This window comes from Heteronotia binoei, chromosome 4 (genome assembly GCF_032191835.1).
Source record: "Heteronotia binoei isolate CCM8104 ecotype False Entrance Well chromosome 4, APGP_CSIRO_Hbin_v1, whole genome shotgun sequence".
Classification (NCBI taxonomy): domain Eukaryota; kingdom Metazoa; phylum Chordata; class Lepidosauria; order Squamata; family Gekkonidae; genus Heteronotia; species Heteronotia binoei.
The window spans coordinates 137,254,602-137,277,967 of NC_083226.1; the positions used below are offsets into that span (position 1 = coordinate 137,254,602).

The 23,366-nt window shown below is 40.9% G+C and overlaps 1 protein-coding gene across 2 annotated transcripts in view; it reads right to left on the reverse strand.

Annotated features, from left to right (window-relative positions):
• Positions 1 to 4,766: 4,766 nt before the first annotated feature.
• WDR41 (WD repeat domain 41) overlaps positions 4,767 to 23,366 on the reverse strand; it is a 36,637-nt gene continuing 18,037 nt past the window's right edge. For both annotated transcript variants that reach the window (XM_060235846.1, XM_060235847.1), the window contains 5 exons: positions 18,972 to 19,153; positions 17,680 to 17,801; positions 15,593 to 15,681; positions 14,712 to 14,845; positions 4,767 to 5,082 (listed from right to left, as the gene is read on the reverse strand). In XM_060235846.1, coding sequence (XP_060091829.1) covers positions 4,930 to 5,082; positions 14,712 to 14,845; positions 15,593 to 15,681; positions 17,680 to 17,801; positions 18,972 to 19,153 — 680 coding nt within the window. In that variant the 3' untranslated portion in view covers positions 4,767 to 4,929. The remainder of the gene's footprint in view (positions 5,083 to 14,711; positions 14,846 to 15,592; positions 15,682 to 17,679; positions 17,802 to 18,971; positions 19,154 to 23,366) is intronic.

Sequence of the window (23,366 nt, forward strand, 5' to 3'; positions counted from 1 at the left end):
CTTTAATAGTCCTTCTGTATCTATCACTGATGTCTTTTCCTCAAAATATGGGTGGTATGAACATATTTACTGGAGGAATTGGCTTCATCAACAAAGATACATGCAAAGGCTTGATATCTTTGCAGACTGAAAGCAGATACAGTTTTTTGCCATGATTTATTGATCTTATTTTTACATTTTTATCCTCCCCTTTCACCAAGAAGCTCAGCCTGGTATGTGGTTCTTCCTCTTTTATCCTCTCAACAATCCACTGAGGTACATGATTCTGAGAGGTTGCAATTTGCCCAAAGGTTAAGTTATGTCTTGAGCCTTGATCTTGGTTTAGATCAGACATCTTATGACAAAATTTCTAGAGGTCCCAGGATGTAGAAGCTGGCTGATTTCAGAAAAATTTTCATTACCAGACTGTGTATTGGATTGGAGATTACCCGAGACTTACCTGCATTGATGATTCCATTTTGCTTACCAGCACCAGCTAAGGAAGGCTGAAGCGGCCAAATAAGTTGCTTGAATCCAGATGCTATGTCCTGGGACCAGTAGTTTGATTATTCTAATTGTCTATACCTGTTGATGCCCTTCGGGGCATTGAAAATTTTCTGGGTACATTTTATGGACTGAAAATGGACTGAGGATTGGGTGATTTTTCCATCAGAGTACTTTGTGTACCCTTTGCTAATCTCGTTATTATTTGCATATTTGAGCAGTTTTGAATATAATGATGGCACATTGCTAGGTGATTTTTCTCTGTTTTTTTGTGCCTGGTCACAATTTCTTGGTCATTTCATTCACCTTTTAGGGCTGTGACGCCTTATTGTGTGCTTTCATAATGGGGCAGCAGCCACACCTGCCAGCTTGGGCCCATGACCAATATGCATCCAGGCCATTAGGAGATGGTGTTTCAAGGCATACAAGACTTACATCAGGCTGCACCTGTCTGATGATTAACAATGCCTTATTTCTTGGCGCAGAGTAATGCCAAAGCAAAAAGTATCATTAAACAAAGAATTTGTGATAGAGACAAAGGGATCTAGAACAGGCCCCTTCTTTTTTGGCGCCTACTGGGACTAAATATGTTATGAGGATGGCCAAGTACTTTTCTTATTTGGAGGTATAAGCTCACAGAAGAGCCTTTACGTTGGCTCGATGCGCAGTCATGCCCTCAAAGGTGTTAGAAGGGAAATATAGAAAAGTCCCATACGAAGATTGACGCTGCCCTTGTGTATGGGAGAGGTGGAGTCGATGACTCATGTTTTTTTGATGCCCATTCCACCAATTACATAGGGATAGGTTTGTTGCTGCAAATCACCTGGGTTGGCACAAGGGGAATGCAATGAGACACATTTCTGCTCGTGATCTGCCATCGCAAGGAGCGGCATCAGTCCTGATACAACTGAGTGAGAATGACCTGGGGACTGCACGGGTGCTGAATGGGAACACCAGGCTGAGGAGTATTTTAACATGGATTGCAGGTACAGCTCCCTAACATGACCTTCCTCTGGTCAGACTGGCTGGAGCACTGCTCTTGGTGTGGGGCCATCTGCCCCAAGAGGAATAAGCATGGAGGTCATGGGGGGCCTAAAAATTCAGCATCCAGATGTCTCTCATCAGTTGGACGCCCTATTCTGGCCTGACAGTGTTCACTTGTTTCTGTGGTGAATGGACATCTGACTACAGGGGGTTAGGTAGGGCCTGAAGACTTGCTGAATTAGCATGGGGCCAGATCCATTTTAGGAAAATCTGCCTGCATGCCATTTCCCCAAGCATATTATGATCCCCTTAAGGGCTTTCAAGGATCATGCCCAGCTCATGGGCTGCCAATGGGTTACCCTCACACTCAAGTGGCATCATCATCATCATCATAGTTTATTAGTCTCACGGCCAGAATACAGTATAAATATAATATGAAAAATAAAGACAGTATACTAAAATAGAGATCAAAATTTAAGAACTTAAAATGCAATTCCCACAGTCTAATGCACAAAACTCAGCAACTGAATGCGTAATCTCTGAATTCTTATCTGACTGGAACGAATTAAGTCTTGCTTTGTTTGTATTAATATAAATAGATGTCCTATCAACTAATGGAGTAATAATTCTAAAACGAGCCTCCCTATAATATGGGCAATTGAAAAACATATGTTCTACAGATTCAACCTCACTTAGAGGGCATGAGCATAGCCTTTCAGAATAGGGGATTTTATTGTACCTGCCTTGCATAACTGCAGATGGAAGGGCAGAACATCTAGCTAGAGCAAATGCCCATCTATAATTTCTTCCTTCCAATTAAGTCAGATATGATGCCGGCTCAATAGTGCTTTTGATATTTAACAACACCCCAGGTTTGGATGCACTAGAGATATCAGACTGTCGCTCTATGTCCTCAATTCTATGTTTAATTAGCCCTTTAGCTTGTTCAAGTCCGTAAGATAAGAGTAACTGAGGTGAAAAGCCAATTCTATGAATATGGCTATAGATTGCCTTAAACCAACTGGATTGGAAATCATCCTGGAAAATCAAAGGAAACAGGCCTTGTGGGTTAAAATGACCTTTCAGCCACATATAGATGGATAGAATACAAACCCTAGCTTCAAACTTGAGATTACCAGACTCCAGTCGTACCCAAGCATTGGATACACAGTTTGGAACTTGCAGAACAGCTCTTAGAAATTTGGACTGAAATATTTCTTGTGGGGTAAAGCATGAGGAGGGTGGTCCTAGAAACGTTCCATAGAGCAGTTGTGCCAATGATTTGGCCTTATATAACTTCAGGGCTGTAGGAAAATAATATCCACCATGAGTTCGAAAAAATTTCAGTATGGCATTTGCTGATCTTTCCCCTAGATTGGCAACATATTTGCTGTGCTTAACCCTAGAACCAGTGGCCTGTAAAACTACACCTAAGTATTTAAAACTGTCAACTTGTTCTATCTGATGTTCATTTATTGCCCAACTCCCAAAGGTTACAATTTTGGTTTTTTGATAGTTTATTGAGAGAAGTTCATCTTTACAGAACATGCTGAACTTCCTTAGGGTTCGCCTAAGACCAACTGGGGTTGGAGATAATATCACAGCATCATCAGCATACAGTAAGGCAGATATATGCCGGTTTGCAAGTTTAGGGGGATGGAGATCAGATGTGCTGAGCCAACTTACTATATTATTGATGTAAAAATAAACAAAGCTGGGGCTAATAGACATCCTTGCCTAACACCTCTAAGGGTTTTTATAGGGTCAGTGAGATGACCAAATCTACTGCATCTGACTCTTAAGAAAGTATGGTCATGCAGGGCCTGTAATAGAAACAGAAGTCTTTTATCAATATTTGAAATTAGGAGCTTATTCCAAAGCTGGGGTCTAGAAACAGAGTCAAAGACAGATTTAAGATCGACAAAGGCAGCATATAGTGGTGTTGCCTCCCTGGCTGAATATTTCTTAATGAGGTGCTGTAGTGTAAGACAGTGATCAAGTGTAGACCTACCTGGTCTAAAGCCTGCCTGTTCAGCAACCAAGATATTTTCTTGCTTTAGCCAATCTAGAAATTTATCCAATAAATGTCCTGCATAGAGTTTACTTATGTTTAACAGACTAATTGGTCTATAGTTTGATGGGTCCTCCTTCTTACCCTTTTTATAAAAAGGGACAACTATAGCTAAACCTTGAGACTTGGGAATATCAAGTGGCAGAGGAGACTACTTAGCGGTGATCGTCCTTGAGGAATATGGCAACTGCCATCCCATGGTTCTCCCCACACCAGTAGGTAGGTTGGGTGGGACAGGATACATCGACTACCAGGTGGGTCAATCAGTGTCAGGATCCGGTGAACCCATGCTGTGCCAAAGCTTCTTACAGCTGTAACCAATAAAAAGTTGTGGCCATTGTATTTCATGTTTTATTACGAGAGCCAGTTTGGTGTAGTGGTTAAGTGTGTGGACTCTTATCTGGGAGAACCAGGTTTGATTCCCCATTCCTCCACCTGCACCTGCTGGAATGGCCTTGGGTTAGCCATAGCTCTGGCAGAGGTTGTCCTTGAAAGGGCAGCTGCTGTGGGAGCCCTCTCAGCCCCACCCACCTCACAGGGTGTCTGTTGAGGGGGGAGAAGATAAAGGATATTGTAAGCAACTCTGAGTCTCTGATTCAGAGCAAAGGGCGGGGTATAAATCTGCAATTCTTATTATTATTCCAAAATGCTGGGTGTGACTGTATTATTGGCGAGTAGTTGTAAAGGAGTCCTTGCCTTTGCTGTCCTCTCTAGGTTCTAGGACTACAATTCAAATCCAAGCCTCGCAATGAAAGACAATTCTCAAAATCACTAAACCATCTTCCTTAGACTTAAAATTTCAGCTAACTTACAAGAGTGTCCTAAGAATCTACTGGATGTCTGATAGATTCTTCAGATTGGAAGTGATAGGCTATAATGAAGATGTGGCATTAGGGTACATGATGTAGACATGCCCTATGAGGATATCAACCTTTTGGCAGAAGACATGGATTGACTGTGTTTTGGCCCTATTTTTTTTTCTTCAGATCCTGGGACTTATCCCTGACACATTTATTTTATTTAAAATATGTATGCCGCTCTCAAGGCGGTGAGCAATTTAAAAAACCACTGTTAATCAACTACATATAAACAGCAATTAAGAAAGAGGATCAGTAAAAGTACACCAGATGAAACAAAAAGGGCTTCATGTTCAGAAGACAACAATCAAGAAGGTGTACCTGTCTAATAATACTGACTACAGACTCAATAGCAAAACATAATTAAAGGATTTTAAGGAGTCAAAATATACAAATTTATTTTTAACATTTGAGATTTTAACAGTGGAATCCTATGCAGAGAAATCAAATAACTTAGACCAGAGTAACTCTGCATAGAATGGTACTGTAAATAACTTGTGTTTCATATGTACTTTTATCTCCTGTTAAGTCATCTCAGATCCCAAGTTGCAAATTTTCACTTTGTTCTAATTTATGGAACAACATTAAGCTACGCAGTCTAGACTCTTGTTCTCCATCTTTCCACAAAATAATGAGATGATCAGCAGAGCACGTTGCCAGACCATGTTCACCAAAATAGAGGAACATCTGCAATGAAAACCATATTATTAATACAATGTAATCAACTGGCCCTGTTTTGAACAATAAAAAGTTGGTCAAAGTTGGTAATTCACATACGCAGAAAACAACAAACTCAAGACAACATGAGGTTTGGTCCAAATCCTATCTTCTCATGGAGAGATTTACACTGTAGTGCAATATAGTAAACTGTATCCCATGGCATTCCCAGAAGTTCACAGACTGGAAAGGGCTGTTTTTCTGGTGATGGAGGGGGCTGCAATAGGAAGCGGGAAGCAGCAAAGATTCATTCTGGAAATGGCATTCTACATGGGGCTCTGAAGACTGACGTTTATATACATAACCAAAATTCCTAAAGAACCATTGTCATGAATATCAAAGTGAGCTTGCTTGGTTCAAGGGTGCCAAAGAAATTGGGTGGCATCACAAGGTGCAGTGGAGGAATAGTCTAGATTAGAACAAAGCAGCAAAGTGTTGAAGTATCTAGTAGTATTTACTGAGTCATCATTTTAAAAAAATTTTTACAAGGTTATTGAAAAAATGCAAAACCATACATAGTACAATATCATCAGGTTACAGGAGTAAATGAGAATAACCAAAATTTTAACAGTTGCATGTAGGATTAGTGGCAAATGTGATTTATAGACAGGAACTAAACAGTGCCTCAGTAGGTTGCAGATTGAGTTAATACAGTCATGAAGAGGTGGCAGTAAAATGAGGATTAAGCAGTTAAATAAGCATCAGAAAGCTGATAACAATGTCATAACAGCAGTAATAAGGAAGCAATGACCACATTTATATTGTAAGCTAACCACATGTAAAATAACCATAAAAAAAGAAAAGCAAAAGATAACAAAAATAAACAGGAGGAAAGGAGTAGAGGATAGGGAAGGAAGAGTAAGATCATAAGACTAGAATATCTAAAGGGGAAGAAAAGTTGAATAGAGAGGGGTTGTGAGAAATGTGTTCAATGAGAGGAAACCAAATGGAGATGAATGAGTCATGGTTTAGGGCTGAAGTAGAGAGACATAGTGAAGAAATGATTTTTTCCATCAATAGAAAATCCCAGATTTTCTTGCACCACAAAGAAAGAGATGGAGGGGTAGGGTCCCTCCAAGCAGAGCCAATGATCGCCTTAGCTGCTGTGCAAAGAAAGGCTATCAAAGTTCTGTGAGTGTCAGTGATAGCAGAATCTTGCCAAAGATTAAAAAGCAAAATCATTCGAAAAAGTGTGATAGGTAAGGTTCTGAAGAGATAAATGTATTTAGGTAGAATAAAGGAATGAATGAGGTCGATACATTCAGGCCAAGTTAAAACCTTTGTTTCCCATTGTTTGGTCAGTGATGAAATGGATTGATGCAAAGTAGAGAAGTTAACCTTATAGAGGTGGTTTAGGTTGAGCGGAACGTTGACTCCAAAATAAGTCCACAAATTTGTAACCCATTGAAAGTGAAATGCAGAGCGCAAATAATACAAAGAGGGAGGGGATAGGTAGATAGGATAGATAACGGTTTTGGAAAGACTGACTTTAAGGCCTGATATAGAACCAAAAGTGTCCAGTATTGACTTGGCTGAGTTGAGAGAAACTGCTGGATTTGTGAGGAATAAAATCATGTCACCTGCAAAAAGACTGATCCTATGTTCAGTAGGACCAATGTGAATCCCAGATACAAGATTAGAGGAACAGATAGCATTAGCCAAGGGTTTGATGGCTAGGGCAAAGGATTGGGGATAAGGGGCAGCCTTGTTGTGTACCTCTTGATGAGGAAAAATCAGATGAAATCAAGCCATTGATTTTCAGATGAGCCTTTGGCGACGAATATAGTGTTCGTATGGTACAAAGAAAATTGTCTCCAAAACCCATGATGCTCAAAACATGGTGCACATATGTGGGTTCTAAAGTGTCAAAGGCTTTTTCCAGATCGCTTGCCTGAATGATTGATTCCAACTTCTGAGATTGCCCGAAATGAATAACATTTAGGACTTTTCTGATGAGATCGGCTATATTGCGTTTGGGTATGAAGCCATATTGATTTGGGTGAATATATTCAGATATAAAGGTGTTGAGGCTATTGACTAAAACAAAGACAAAAATTTTGGCATCAGAGTTTAGAAGAGAGATAGGACGATATGACTTCATATCAAGTAAATCTCTGCCCTTTTTAGGGATAAGAATAATTCGAGATTCTGACCAGGTACCAGGGAGAGAGCCTTGTAGAAATAGAGAGTTGCAATAAAATGGAGAAAGTTTAAAAAAAAGAAAAGAAATAGAGAGTTGCATGTGTCAGTTAAGTGTGGAAGGTGATCGTCTAGGAAAACCTTTTAAAATTCAGCTGGAAAGCCATCTCTGCCGGGGATCTTTCCAGATTTAAGTGACTTAACAGCAACAGAGATCTCTTGCATAGTGAAGGGACTATCAAGAAAACTTTTGTTGTCAACAGATAAATGCTTAAGCATTTGAAAGGAAGAAAGAAACTGAGAAACATGAGAAGGGTCCGGATTTCCTGAGCTATAAAGCGACTGGAAGAATTCATGATAAGAAGTTAAGATTTGGCTGGAATCTGAAGTTGTAGAACCATTAGGGGTTCTTATACAATTTATATAATGTGCTGAAATTTGCTGATTTGCTGAGGAGAGGGTTTTGAGAGAACACGGACCATGATACCAGGATTTGTGCTTTAAGAAAAGAAGATTTTTCAAATCGTTGTAGTTTCCAGAGCCTGAAGGACTTGCCACTCTGCTAACAGTTGTTTGTATATGGATCTATCACCTGAAACCTTGTATTGGAGTTCTAAGGAATGTATCTTAAAGATAAGAGCTGATCTAGCTCTTTCTTTTTTATAGTAATATGTCCAGGAGATAATTCTGCCTCGTACAAATGCTTTCATGGCATCCCAGCATATGGGAAGGGAAACCAGATCATTTTTATTGAGTTCAATGTAATCTTGAATGTCCTTCGCTACGTCAGCAACAAATCTTTTGTTACGCAGGAGGGATGAGTTAAGAGACCACTGAAATGACGGGGTAGGCAAAGTGCCCAACCTCAAAGAGCATTCTGTCCAACAATGATCAGTCCATAGTTTCGGACCTAGTTGTGACGAAGCTGCACATGGGACCAAAGAATGAGAAATCAAAATAAAATCAATCCGTGTGTGGACGTCGAATCGAGAGAAATAATAAGAGTAGCCACGCTCAATTGGATGGTGAGAACGCCAAATGTCGATCAAACTGGCTTGTGAGAGAAAGTTGGAGAGAAGTAGAGCTGCTTTATATGAAGAAGAAGAGCTATTAATAGATTTGGATGTATCAAGGATAGGGTTGAGAATGTGATTAAAATCGCCACCCAAAATAATGTCCCCAGTAGCAAATTGTGTGAGAGATGAGATGATGTCTTTAAGAAAATTGAGTTGATCTTGATTGGGCACATAGAGGGAAGCTAAAGTAACTGGGTGGCTGTCAGTGGTACCATTAATAAAAAGGTAGCGACTTTGTGGGTCTATTAAGGATGACTAGAATGAAAAGCAAACTTAAGAGGAGATCAGAACTGCTATGCCCCGTGACTTGGAAGAGCCGGGGCTAAGTATTGAAAGGCAAAACATTGGAGGCTAAAGATATGATTTACTGCAGGTCAAAGGTGGGTTTCCTGAAGGAATAACACACTGGGTTTAAGTTTCAGAAGTGAGGACTGCATGTGTCTCAGCTTAATTTTATGATTTTAACCATGACAGTTCACTGAAATTATTTTAAGGTGTTGAGACATTATGTAGGACTAAACAAAGGAGGCAGACACAGCATGAGGAAGATAATGAAGATAGAAACAGAAATGAGTTTGAGCAGCACAACCCTTAGGACTTAAGGGAAAGGAGGTGAAAGTGAGAGAAAAAAGAGAAATGAACAGAGTGGCTAAGAGAGATGGGGGAGCAAAGATGGAGAAAGGTTGAAAGGGTGCTAGAAAAGCAGGGAGTGCTGGAAGCACAATCGTGAAGAGGAAACACAATACGAATCACTACAGACTTAGATAATTCCGAATAACATTTAGCAACCACAAGGCACTTATTGAATACTAAACAAAACCAGAAAGTTAGCTTATGCAAACTTGCATTGACTTTGAACAAGAACTGAGGTCAGATGGTCAAGACCATGGCCAGAGGAAATAGTGTGAGTAGCTGACATATGTGTGTAAGCGATAAAACGATAGTGACATGCGCTAAGGAGAGTTCCAAAAGGCTGAGCCAACAGAATAAAAGTACAGTCCCCCACCCCACCCACCCTTCTTCCAACCACTGGGTGTTAACCCAGAACACAGAACTCATCCAAACTTGGAGTGAAAAGAGACCGTCCACCCCCCTGCCCCCCTTTCTCCAGACAAACAACATCAAAAGAACTGAGTATAACATGATTTACAATAAAAAGCGTTACTAGGAACTATTGCGAAGATAAATGTAATGAAGGCATCAATATACTTTGAAGGGCTGAATGCTGTATAACATTGCCATCTACTGTACAAGTCAGGTAGTGGTAGTAAAAAAGCATTGCATTCAACCTATGTGATAAATATAAGGGAAACAAACCTTTGCTTATAAGAGAACGGCAAAGAAACTAAGACTAGTAACAAGGCATAAGTGGTGAATTAGCCAATTAAGATTGCAAGGCAAAAAGGAGAAATAAAGAGGAAAAAATTAATAGAAGGAGTCTTACAGAACCAGAAACCAGGAACGTTGAACAAAGAATCAGGGAAGCTTAAGTCAAGTTTGATCAGCTGATCAGGCAGAGATTTTCAAAGCTTTTTGAGGTGAAGCAGCAGTCTCTCTTCCGTTTGTTGAGGGATTTAGGTTCATCAGGAGGGGCTTCCAGTTTTAGTAGTTGGAGCAGGAGATGACCGCTGTCTTCATCAAATGCTGTATGCAGAGTACCATTATGGAATACATTTATGTTGCTAGCCGGGGACCATTTGAAATGGACGTTAGCTTGGTGCAGCTTGGTGGCAGTGGGTTTTAACTCAGGGTGTTTCTCAAGGGATTCCGCAGAAATATCAGAGAAGACTTGTATTTTCTCATTTTGTAACAATAAAAAACCATTTTGATTTCTGGTTCCGGCTTCAGCTCAGCAAGGCGGGGGGGGGGGATTGAGGGGGTCTGGGAATCCCAGATACCCGAGGGGACCCCTGAAGGGGGAGCCCTGACAGCATGGGAAATGACATTCCCAGGGATTTTGTCGGCAGGCGAAATCTGGTTCTTTGCCTATCCTGAAGCCTCACTGCGACAATCCCCATTTTGTATGGCACTAGGTATGTCTACCGGTAACAAAATACTTTCTTCTAATCGTCTTTCTACTTCAGTTAACGAACTATACCTTGCAAGTAAGTTCACTTTGAAATGTAACCTATCAACTAAAGTCCTATTATAAAACCAAATTTGACTGTACAAAAGGAGGGGGAGGAGGCTAAAAGACCCCACACACACACAACAGAGTCTTCTGAAATTAAAAGAACAAGCGTATAACAATTGTCTTTATTTCAAGTAAAAGGAATTGGACTGTGTATACAGTTGTGGATAGATCTGGTTTAAAATTAAATAAGTGACAATTGGGCTACCAACATACTATACAAAACTTGATCAAAGGAGGAATGTGACTTTATATGAGAAAAGCTGGATTTCTGGATTTTCAACCTGGCATTCTGAACTTATTCTCTGATTTCTACTATCATATTGAAAATAACAGCAGGGAAGAGATGAATAATTCAAAAGATTTTATGGCTACTATACTCTCCATAAGGCAGGGACTTGGTCTTTTAGCAGAACTGGTAAAGGAACAGATGGGAAAATTCCTGGAGAATTGTAAAGAAATGGAAAATATACAAGAACAGAGGTATCAAGGAGCACAAATCTGACTGAGAAGCAGGCAAAAGTGAAACGACAACTGCCTGAGATTGCCTTTCCTGATTTTAAAATGAATGCAATTTATGAACTTATGGAGGAGATACGAAACCTACAGTTCACTGAGACAAAGAAAGAGGGGAATAACATCGATTCGGCTCCAAAGCTCTTTGTAGAAATGCTCAGCAATGAAAAGGAAAAATCAGTCACCTTAAATAAAATCTACAGCCTCAAAGCAAGTCCAATAACAAGGATTATGACTTGGAAGGCTTTTAGGAAGAAGAGAATATAAACTCTTACCATACAATGGCTTGACATGAGCATAATATTATGGATCTGACGTAACATCTTGGAATGGATATTCTGATTTTCTAACGAGGGGATCTTCATTTTTATTCAAACTATAAAAAGAGATTATAAGACTATTCTCTAACAGGCACAATATTAAGGGACTTAATTTTGAACCCCCCCCCTTTTTTTTTTTGAGGGATTCTTCAAACCTAAAACAGGATTATTTGGTTTTTTATTTTTCAAATTGAATGGGCAGCTTGTTTTGGTTTGGTGTGATTTTCTGCAAAGCTCAAAATCATAATGAAGTTTAACAATCTGTTGCTAAAAAAGAGGGGTTTTAAAGACTATAACAACTTGTAAAACTTTTTAAAATTTAAATATACGCTAATGTAAGGCTAAAAATTAATCTGTTTAATTAGAATTTGGACTATTGTAGCTAGAATTACATACACACATACATATATATAAGGAAAGTGTGTACATACCTTTAATATTTTTGCTTTTTCTTGAATGGTTGGTGAGGAGGTGCCATTTGTTCATTCCCATGCATGGAGATGTCTGCCAATGAATTAATCCACTAAGAGCTTTTTTCTTTGCTTTTCAGGGAAGTAAATGACTACAATTTGATGGGAGTGAGATGAATCTTCCCTATAGATCAAGGTTCCCCTTTCTGTTTAGTGTGAAGTTGTGGGAGCAATTGGGAATGATTAGCGCCTTCTGAAATGAGTGCTGCTGTAAAAACAGCATTCCATGGGTTTGTGGGTTTCTTTCTCTTCTCCTCCCTTGCTTACTTTTTCTTTCTTTTTGAAAGCCCATCCTTTTTGTTTATTAAAGAGAGCCAACTGTTCAAGTATATGCCTAAAGTTATCAACATTTGCTAATGACATAAGTATCATAACTGTACCATCTAACACAAAAGCCTTTCATGGTTAATGAGAAGCTTGTTTTATTTTCGTATAGTCTTGAGATTCCTTTGTAAATTAGAGATGCAGCTGCTGTTGCTACATATTGAAACCTCTTGGTTAATAAGCTAGTACTGAAGACCAGAATTTGAACCTTTCTTTCTCTTTTTTTTTTTCTTCCTTCTGTTGCTTTATGTAGATTAAAGATACATAGATTTGGTTTTGTATGATCACAGATATGATAGATAAGAATCTGGAATCTGCCACTAAATAGCTGGTAAAACAGGAGGATTTTACAGTAATAACAAAAGATCATAAAATATTTGTAGACTTTAAAGGTAGTATCAATGTATTAATTTTGAGTACTTGCAGGTATAATGAATTATATTTTTCTTTTGTTTTTCTTGATGTAGTAATAACTGTAATCTATTCTTTTATTTTCTGTATCCTATCCCTGATCCTTCCCCCAATTCCCTAATTTTCCCTGTTAAATTTAATAAAACTTGTTATCTAGGAAAAAACCATTTTGTCTTGCCTCTCTTAAAATGTGTTCTTTTGAGCGGGTGTCGGCAAGTTCCACAACAAAATCTTTATGTCTTGATGGGCACTGCAAGGTATTAGGGCATACTGAACCAAGACGGAAGGCCCGTTTGATGAGCAGAGTAGAGCCCTCTTCCCACTTTATGATTGATGCTAGCCAGGAAGAGATAAACGTAATCCGTAGATTTTTCAGCTTGCTCGGGCACCCCTCTAAACTTCAGGATGTGGATTCGGAGTTGGTTTTCCAAGGTAAGGATCTTGTCACACACCCAAGATTCATGCTCCTATAAATGGCGTATGTTGTCATTAGAGGCTATAGAGGCATTATATGCTGCATCAGCAGTTTCGGCCACTTGTTGAATAGTCAGTTGCAGGCTATCAATTCTGTCCACCAACAGCTGAAGTATAGAGACAATCTTATTTGAGATCTTTGTTGACATTTCACGCTCAAAGAGCTGGAAGGAGAAGAGAAGATCTTGCGTGGTTAATGGTGTGGAACTAATGTTGGATGGAGGAGGCTCCGCAGCCATTTTATCTTCCTCGTCAAATGAATGCTCTGACAAGGCCAGAGACTCTGCAGATGACAGAAAGTCCTTCAGAGTACGAGAAGAGAGGCTAGCAGCCCCTGATTTAGTAGTGCTTGACTTCCTCATTATGTAAAGACTAATTAAAGCAAAAAAAAAAAACGAGATGAAGTTTCTGGAGATAGGAAAATGAGGGGAGGGAAGCGGAGCTCTCGCCTCAGGCGTCCATACCCGTCGCGGTTGACGCCACGCCCCCTACTGAGACATCATTTGAGAAATATTCAAGAACAGTACAGCCTAGATGCAAAAGCACTCCTTTACATTTCAAAAAAGCTTGAACAGACTCTGCAGGGGGGGTTTTACTCCTTTCTTTGAACAGAGGACCACTACAATATAACCCAATTTATATTAGAACTTTCCTCAGTTTCAAAAGGCAGCTGGCATATGACATGGGGGAATGATGTTCAAGAAACACAAATGTGAAACCTGCCTGGAAACATCAGCCTAATTGTACAGTCTTAGATTTTATCCAGACTCTTCATATTACTTGACAAAATAACTAAGTAAAGAATATATGTGTATGCTTATGTAGTAGAAAGACCAATTTTATATTTTAATCAGAAAGGTTTAATATTTCTATTCAACTTTTTAGCAGAACTATAAATAATACATCACTCTTGTCCCTAATCAGTTGGTTTCAATTAACTTAGGTTAGCTTTGATTGTGTTTATTTACATTTACATGCCATAAACCTCTATGGATAAACCTGAAATTCAGTCTTGGCAATAAAGAGCTAAGCTGCAATATAGCAGCTGTGAATTCTGTGCAAATTTATAATAAAAACAAGAGGGGGGGAATAGCAAGGACTCAAGGGGCAGAGGAATTTTGTCCCTCCCCCAGCTGCCCCCCTTGTTTAATCTCTACTTGCTTTCCTTCCTTTGGCTCTAGTTTTCCCTTCATTTCCTCACTCTTTTTCTTCCTCCAATCTTTCTGTCTTCCCAACCTGATCTCTCACCCTTCTTGTCTCTGGCTCATCATTCTTTCTTTTTCTTGCCTTCCCCCACTTGCTTTCCCTCAACAATGTCCCCATGATCTTTCACTTCTCTTCTACTTGCACAACTCATCTATCTATGTCATTTGCCTAGCACTTTTTGGGTTCTTACAGCAATCCAAAACACTACCCAAAGGGGGGTGTGGGGGTGAGAGAGTGAAACATGTGCATGCACAGACGCTGTTTTATCTTTTTAAAATACATTTTTTGTATTTTCCTGCAAATCTGGTTTCTCCCAACTTTGCAGAAACAGCCACCATATTAGTCCTATGTGGCTCAACCTGGTGCATGCATTGCCTAAGATCAAATGAAAGCAAGCATTTTGTCTTCCATTACAAGATCACAGGAATCCAATTTTTCTCCCTTGATGTTCTAAATTACAGTTTAAAAAGAAACAATCCTCAAATTAAAGGAATTCTGAATTCATCATTTACTATTCCCATTTTCAACAAACCTGCACAGCTGATGAGTGCCCAATCAAATCCCCAGTAAGATCCAAAGAATAAACAGTGGTGCTCTCTGGTGCCTTTTTAGCAGTGTTGTTGGCTTGCTTGGTTGCCCTTCCAAATCCCCAAATACTAAAAAAACCTAGAACACAAATTATGTCACAAATTAGTCTTAAGTCAAAACTACCTGAAAAGAACAAGACTGTACGTCAGGCTGGACATACTTAGATCTCCCTGGGTATGCCTATCTGCCCAACTGAACTAGAAATACTGGGAGCAATACACTAACCTCTTTTTCATAGGACTTTAGAACAAGCCAATACTATTTTTGCTTGCTTGGGTCTTGTGCCTGCATTGCCCAGTTATAAAAAGCCACATGACAGCCAAGGTGACTGGCAAGTAAAAATCTTCTACAAACCACAGATACATGGCAAGAAAGAAACTTCTTATCTGACCAACTCCACTAGTCTTAATCAGTGAAGGTTCTGTAAGCAAGCAACAACACTGTGGAAGCCAAGCCACAAAGGAGGAGGCTGTATTGTTAAGTGTTTTTTTTTCTTCATCAGTTTCTACAGTTTGAATACAAAACTTAAACTTCCTCCAGCCTAAGAAGCTTTCCTCTAACAGAAGTGCCAATTAAGTTGCAGGAAGGCTCCAAATCTGAGCTAAAAGGAAAGGTGGGGTATACATACTTTAAGAAATACATACATTTTGTTCAGTGGAGTCGAGGATGGGGGTATGATCCATCCCACTTTGGCTTCCACATGAGCAACTTCACACATGCCAATCATGCAGGCCTTATAAGTGTCATGTGTTGAAAAGCTCTTATACAGGACAATCCTCCTCCCCACCATGTTCTGCAAATAATTCTCATTCCAGAGACACAGACCTGATGGAACAGGCTCAGCTGCAAGTTGCTGCTTTTCTCGTAGTTCCCATATCCGAACACTACCATCTTCTGAGCAGGATATTAATTGTCTGTCAAAACCAAAGAAAATTCTTACATTTACTAAAACATAGCACACTTGGTTAAAAACAAAATACAGTTAATCATACCCTTCCACGAATGCTTACAAACGTTAAAAACTAACATTCCCACTATTTTTGGCAAGATATCTCTCTGAGCTCCGAGCTCCAAATCCATTCAAACTGCTGTGCAAAGTTTCACCTCATCTCCAGTGTTCTTTTGACACCTATGGCCACTGGGACAGTTTGGAGTGCAGTGCCATCAACAAGTGGGTGACAAGCCCTATTTTTAATTTTAGTCAAATCAAAGAGCAGCAATGCAGTCTCTGAATGAACACTTGAGCGTGGCTATGGGCTACATGAGGGCCAATGCTGAGGCTTAATCTGGACCATACAGAGATTACAATAGTCTAAAAATGTCAGTTTTGCCTGACCTAGGAGAGGTTTCATTGACTTTGAGAAATAAGGTACATAGTCTAGAGTTTCTCACTTTGCTGTTGAATTCCTGGCCAGCACTACCTTTTACTAAATTACACTTCTGAACCAGAATCACCCACATCACTTCAACAAGGATATGGCTCAGGCACCTATGCTTTGCTAACCTTGTATACCAGCTACAGCAATGTGCTCTACCTTGGGATTGCTTTTGAAGCACAGGGCTGCAGCTCCTGCACTCCGCCAATAATAGGTTATATGAAAATACAACTTCTGCATGGTGTTGCATCTTCTTTGTGGTGGTACAAGTTTTCATCAGAAGTATGTCTGTCTACCTCTCTTGTGGTTTTGGTGGCTGATCAAATGTGGTACTTCAGAAAAGTCTTATAGTGCTGGCTGAAGGTTTCTTGATTTTATGCTGATATTTTAAAGGACGTTTTGGAACCAGATTTAAATGTTCAGAGTCTTACTGATTATTTGTATGTGTACAAAACCACTCTGAATACTGCTTGGGTGCAGACAACCAGTATAAAATGTAAAATAAATACCCCCAAAAATGTAACTGCTGCAATAGCATTATACACTAAGTTTGCGTCTTATTAATGGAAAATTTATCATATATCTATCTGCCTATTGAATTATATTGAACAGTTTTCAAGCATATCACTCCATTAAAAAATTGATACAGTTCTGAAACTTTCATATATATCATTTCAGAGCTTCAAATGTCTGCAGTGAAAGTATATACAAAGCCACCGTGCTGCAGACAAATGGCCATGCAGAGTGACTGTGTATGTACTGGGGCCTTCCTGAGACTATCTTCTACCCTCCCCTATGCCATTCCTGAGCCATCAGGAGACCCTTCTGAACCATGGAGTCAGCAGGGAGAGAAGAGATCTGTAATCCCATGAGCAAACTACTTTTAGCTTGACTGTGATTCATAATCTCAACATAGTCAAGGTGCCAATAAAATACCACCAAGATGAAATAATGTAAGAAGAAGAAGATGATATTGGATTTATATCCCGCCCTCCACTCCGAAGAGACTGATAGACAGACCAGCTAATTCTCAATGAAGTCACAGCTGATGTAAATGCTTAAATAAAATCATGTTAAGATGATAATAAAAGAAATCTGGCACTTAAGGTACACAGTGATATGATTCCACTTGTTTTTTCATTTGAAAAGTTACTGAATTTCTTATTGGCTCTTCTATTTTATTAAAGATAGTATGTAATATCTATAACATATAGCCCAAAACCAGCTAGCTGTCCCCACCACCCAGTTTGTTTGTTTTTTAGGCTGAAGGGGCTTATTTAACATGCATTTTTGCCTGTTAATTTCATACAATCAATGGAATCATTCAGTATTAAAATTCTTTCTGATTCAAAAGGGCAGCTCAGGAATATACTGGGCTTGCCCTGCTGCCAGGGAAGTTACATACAGGAGAGATGGGTAGTGGCAGGTATGGTATGCAAAAGGAATGGGGGAGAGGTTCAGCAGTGAAATATGTTTCCATTGATCTTTTAGATGGTTACATTTTTTTTAGTGAATGAAAAATTATCTAACTTGCACCTGTTTAGAACTTTTGCAATGTGCAGTACAGTAGAGTCATGAGCAGTCCTCTGGAAGGCAATCACACGCTTCATTTGAAGGTTATACACGTATATGCCCTTTCCAACAGCAGCAAACACACACTATAAAGAAAATTCAACATAACATCTTAACAAAACAGATATAACGCTATTATTTTATGCAGGGCCTTTTTGAAGAAAAGGCACAGCAGGAACTCATTTGCATCTTAGGCCACACCCCCTGATGTCACCATTGTTTCACGCAGGACTTTTTGTAGAAGAAGCCCAGCAGGAACTCATTTGTATCTTAGACCACACCCCCTGTTCCCAAGCCAGCCAGAACTGCATTCCTGTGCGTTCCTGCTTTAAAAAAAAAAGCCCTGACTTTGTATAATGGATTTCCAGCAGGATTGTGCCATTGCTACCCTTACCAAATGACTAGGAAGGTAAAAGGTACACTACTCCTTAAAATGTAATTATGCCACTATAATGGCTAAAATACCATTTTGTGTTATGCCTCAATTCATATAAAATACAATATTCCAACCATTAGTGACATCCAGTAAGCCACAAACTGCAAACACGTTGTTTTCATTCCAAATTATTTTCAAGGCCTTTGAAGCATTCATTCAGAAGGGAGGGGGGGACCTTGTAGTGCTGGCAGGACACAGCTTATTCTGAAACCCTCCTGCTTAGTGCACTTTAGCATTGTTTTACTAATTACTGTGCTTCTATTGGGTCTTATTATGATGTGTAATATGTATATTGTATCATTAAATTTAAGGTATTGTTTTAATGGCTTTATGTTGTGAGTTGCTTCAAAAGTCCCGGTGGGCAGAAATACAGCAGAACAATGTAGACAAGGTTACCTATTGCAATTATAGTGTAAAGCACTACTGTAAAGGAAGTTTCAACTTTAGTTTCTAATTAACTTCGTTCATTGTGGAATATGAGCTATGAGAAACAAATTATTTAAACAACTGTCAACTTTTCATAAACATCAGCAACATATGCAAACTGAGTTTCTGCTCATGAATCCCATTTGGGACAGTTCCAAAACACAGAAAATATCTAGTTTGCTGCTACTTTAATTTCTCAAAAACAGCACACCCCATACACATGGCATCATGTTATGCACCTCATCTCAGTTTGTTCTACTCCCAGCCTAATAAAGATGCTGGAGCATATACCCCACTAGTAACGTCTCAAGCGCAAGCAACAAGCTGAAAGTATTTACTGACAAAACTTATAGGTTTGATTGATTTTAAGTTTTATAATGCTTAAAGCTTTTACCTCTTCATCAGATGCTAAATGCTGAATTGAAATTTTATTTTGACTGTGTGATAGTTTTATTTCTTGTTGTGGGTCCACATGAAGAGATGCATCCCAGTCGCATTCATATGCATGCATTGTCCAGTCTAATGCATCCCAGACTATTAGCTCACCCACATGGGAGCCTGTTGCAAAAATCAAATCTAGAAATAAAAAAATCAGACAACCCATAAACAACAAATTCCAAAACTAAGGAAGTTTCTAATAAAAGTAATCAAAAACAAAAAAGTGCCAGTGCATACATTAAACTCTTTTTGCTGTATTCTAGAACACGGTATTTCACAAAATCTAGTAAGAAATAAATAAAACATGGGCACAATTCTGCATGTCTCAATGATATGAATGAGCAATTTCACATCTTCTTGTTTCAACTGGTCATCTATGAGAGATTTTTAATAGTGGAATGTGGATTTCTATCATCCTTTGTAAATATAAAATTATTAAGCAAATAGCAGTGTTGTAAGAGGAAGAAAAACACATTACCTCTGGTTCAATGAACTTACTAGAAGAGTCACAGAACATTTTTTGACTGCTGGTTAGTGGCAGCCAACAGTCTCTTGAGCTAACCATAGACAGGATGCCACCAACTCACAACCTCACTTCTCAGATATCCCACTTCTTCACCCTTTGCTGTTGCCCTCTTTTCATCATCATCATGATATCCTGTACGGGATATCATAAATAGATCCCTGACGGAAGGGCACTTTCCAACACCTCTCAAAGAGGCAGTGGTCCGTCCCCTCCTAAAAAAAACATCTTTAGACCCGGCCCAATTGGCATACTACCGGCCGGTTTCAAATTTGCCCTTTTTGGGCAAACTTATTGAGAGGGCAGTGGCGATGTAGTTACAGACTTTCCTGGAGGACGCTTCCGTCCTTGACCCATTTCAGTCCGGCTTTCGCCCGGGCCATGGGACGGAGACGGTGTTGGTTGCCCTGGTAGATGACCTTCAATGGCATCTGGATCGGGGTGGCTCGGGAATGCTGATGTTGTTAGACCTATCGGCTGCGTTCGATACAGTTGACCATCGGTTACTGACTTGCCGCCTTGCCGACACGGGGATTTAGGGGTTGGCCTTACAGTGGCTTTCCTCTTTCCTGGAAGGTTGGGGACAAAGGGTCGCGATTGGGGGCGAGCTATCCCGGAGGCGCGCACTTGATTGTGGTGTGCCCCAAGGGGCGGTTCTCTCCCCGATGTTATTTAACATCTTTATGCGACCCCTTGCCCAGATTGCCCGAAGGTATGGGCTGGGGTGTCACCAGTATGCTGATGACACCCAGCTCTATCTGCTTATGGACGACCGACCGGTCTGCTCCCCAGAAAATTTGGATCGGGCATTACAGGCCGTGGCTGAGTGGCTCAGACTGAGTGGACTGAGGCTAAATCCTGCGAAGACAGAGGTCCTTTGCTTGGGTCGTCGGGGACCGGGGAGGGAAATCCCCCTGCCAGTTTTTGACGGTGCGCCGCTGATGGCGGCGGACAGGGTCAAGAGCCTGGGGGTACTATTGGAGCCTTCTTTAAAGATGGAGGCTCAGATAGCAGCCACTGCCAAGTCTGCGTTTTTTCATCTTAGGCGGGCAAGGCAGTTGGCTCCCTTCCTGGATCGCGACGACCTAGCAACAGTGATCCATGCTACGGTCACCTTGAGGTTGGACTACTGCAATGCCCTCTACATGGGGCTGCCCCGGTGTCGAACTCAGAAATTGCAGCTGGTGCAGAACGCCGCGGCCTGGCTGTTACTGGGCCTCCCAAGATGGGGGCACATACGGCCGGGTCTTCGGGCTCTGCACTGGCTTCCAGTAATGTACCGAGTTCGATACAAGGTGCTGGTCATTACCTTTAAAGCCCTATATGGCCTGGGACCTGCCTACCTGAGGGACCGTCTCTCCCCACATGTTCCCCAGAGAGTACTGAGATCGGGAACCCAAAACCTTCTCATTATCCCCGGGCCAAAAGAAGCCCGCCTAAAATCCACCAGGGATAGGGCCTTCTCTGTTATGGCCCCTACATGGTGGAATCAGCTGCCGGAGGAGGTGAGGGCCCTGCGGGACCTTGTTTAGTTCCGCAGGGCCTGTAAGACAACTCTCTTCCGGCTAGCCCACACCTAACTGATGAGAAACGAAACGTAGCTTGCCAGACTCCTGTTATATATTTTGCTGTGATATTTAATGTTTCTAAGGTTTTAAATGTTTTAAATATTTTAAATGCTTATATATTTAAATGTCAGTCTAATTTTATGTTTAACTCTTTGTTGTAAGCCGCCCTGAGCCACTTGTGGGAAGGGTGGGATATAAATCCTAAATAAATAAATCATCATCATCATTTTATTTATATCCCTCCCTCCCCGCCGAAGCAGGTTCAGGGCGGCTAACAGCACAAATAATACATACATTGTACAGTATATTTAAACAAAACTAATTTAACAGTTAATTAAAATTCTATTAAAATTCTAAAACAATAAAATTAATATTAATATGCTGGTGCTATTATACAGATGGTGAGTTTACTTAGCAGTCTCTCTCTTTAGTTGGTGAAGGCCATTCGAAAAAGGATGGTCTTGCAGGCCCTGAGGAATTGTTCAAAGTCCCGCAGGGCCCGCATTTCTTCCGGAAGCTGGTTCCATAGGAGTGGAGCCACAGCAGAGAAGGCCTGAGCGCGGGTACTCTGTAGCTTTACCTCTTTCGGCCTGGGAATAGTCAGCAGGTTCTTCCCTGCTGACCTCAGTGCTCTCTGGGGTTCGTATGGGGAGAGACGTAGGCAGGTCCTCGGCCATATAGGGCTTTAAAGGTGATAACCAGCACTTTGTAACAAATCCGGTATATAACTGGCAGCCAGTGCAGTTCACGCAGCCCAGGCTGTATGTGCTCCCACTTTGGGAACCCCAACAACAGTCTAGCAGCCGCGTTCTGCACCAGCTGCAGCTTCCGGGTTCGGCACAGAGGCAGCCCCATGTAGAGGGCATTACAGTAATCCAGTCTCGAGGTGACCATTGCATGAATCACTGTTGCCAGGTCCTGATGCTCTAGGAAGGGAGCCAACTGCCTTGCCCGCCTCAGATGAAAAAAGGCTGACTTGGCAGTGGCTGCTATCTGGGCGTCTATTGATAATGAAGGCTCCAGTAGGACTCCCAGGCTCCTGACTCGGCACGCCGCTTTCAATGGCGCCCCATCAAAAACCGGGAGAGATATTTCCCTTCCCAAAGTGCCCCGACCCAAGCAAAGGACATCTGTCTTCCCTGGATTCAATTTCAGCCCACTTAGCCTTAACCAAATTGCCACGGCCTGCAGTGCCAGGTCCAAATTCTCTGGGACGCAGCCAGGCCGGCCGTCCATTAGCAGACAGAGCTGGGTGTCATCTGCATACTGGTGACACCCAAGCCCATACCTCCTGGCAATCTGGGCAAGGGGGCGCATATAGATATTAAATAGCATCGGTGAGAGAACTGCTCCCTGAGGCACCCCACAATGTAGTGTGCGCCTCTGGGACAGCTCACCCCCGATTGCCACCCTTTGTCCCCGATCCTCGAGGAAGGAGGAGAGCCATTGTAGGGCTGACCCCCGAACCCCAACATCGGCGAGGCGGCGGGTCAGTAGCCGATGGTCGACCGCGTCGAACGCAGCCAACAAGTCTAACAGCATCAGCACCGCCACACCACCTCATTATTCCCCCCTCCTCAATCTGAAGTGAGGAAATACAAGCTGTTGCTAGGCAACAGATTCAAAATCTCTATTAGAAAAACAAGCAGGATATCAATACATGCTTTCAGTTCCCTCCTGCCTTTACTTCCATTTCCAGAAATAAGACATGAAATCAGCCAAAAGTTTTTTTTTAAATGCACAAAAAGTCTCAGTGTATGCAAACTTTAATAAGCCTACCTGTTGACAACCTCTACAGTAATGGTTCATGACCTAGAAGGAAAATAAAATTCCCTGCATGATCACTGGAGGCAATCTGTATTTGCCACAGGTAGCAAGGCAAGCTTTTATTTTTTGTAACAAGCCTGCAAAAACTGTAAAAACTGTCCAGGAGCAGTTTAACGGGCAGTTACTCAGGAGATCAGCGCTGCCAGAGCTCACATTGCTGATAATTTCTTGGCTGATAAACATGTAGTACAGGAATACATACGTAAATGCCATCAAGTTGCAACTGACTTAATGGCAACCCTAGAAAGGGGGTTTCAAGGCAAGTGAGAAGCAGAGGTGGTTTGTTATTGCCTTCTTCTACAGAGTCTTCTTGGTGGTCTGGTCTCCCATCCAGTACCAGCTCTGATCAGCTGCCAAAATCTATGAAGATTAAACTATATCATCCCACTTTCCCTTCAAAGTACAAGTGTACCATGTGAATATTCTAGGCAAG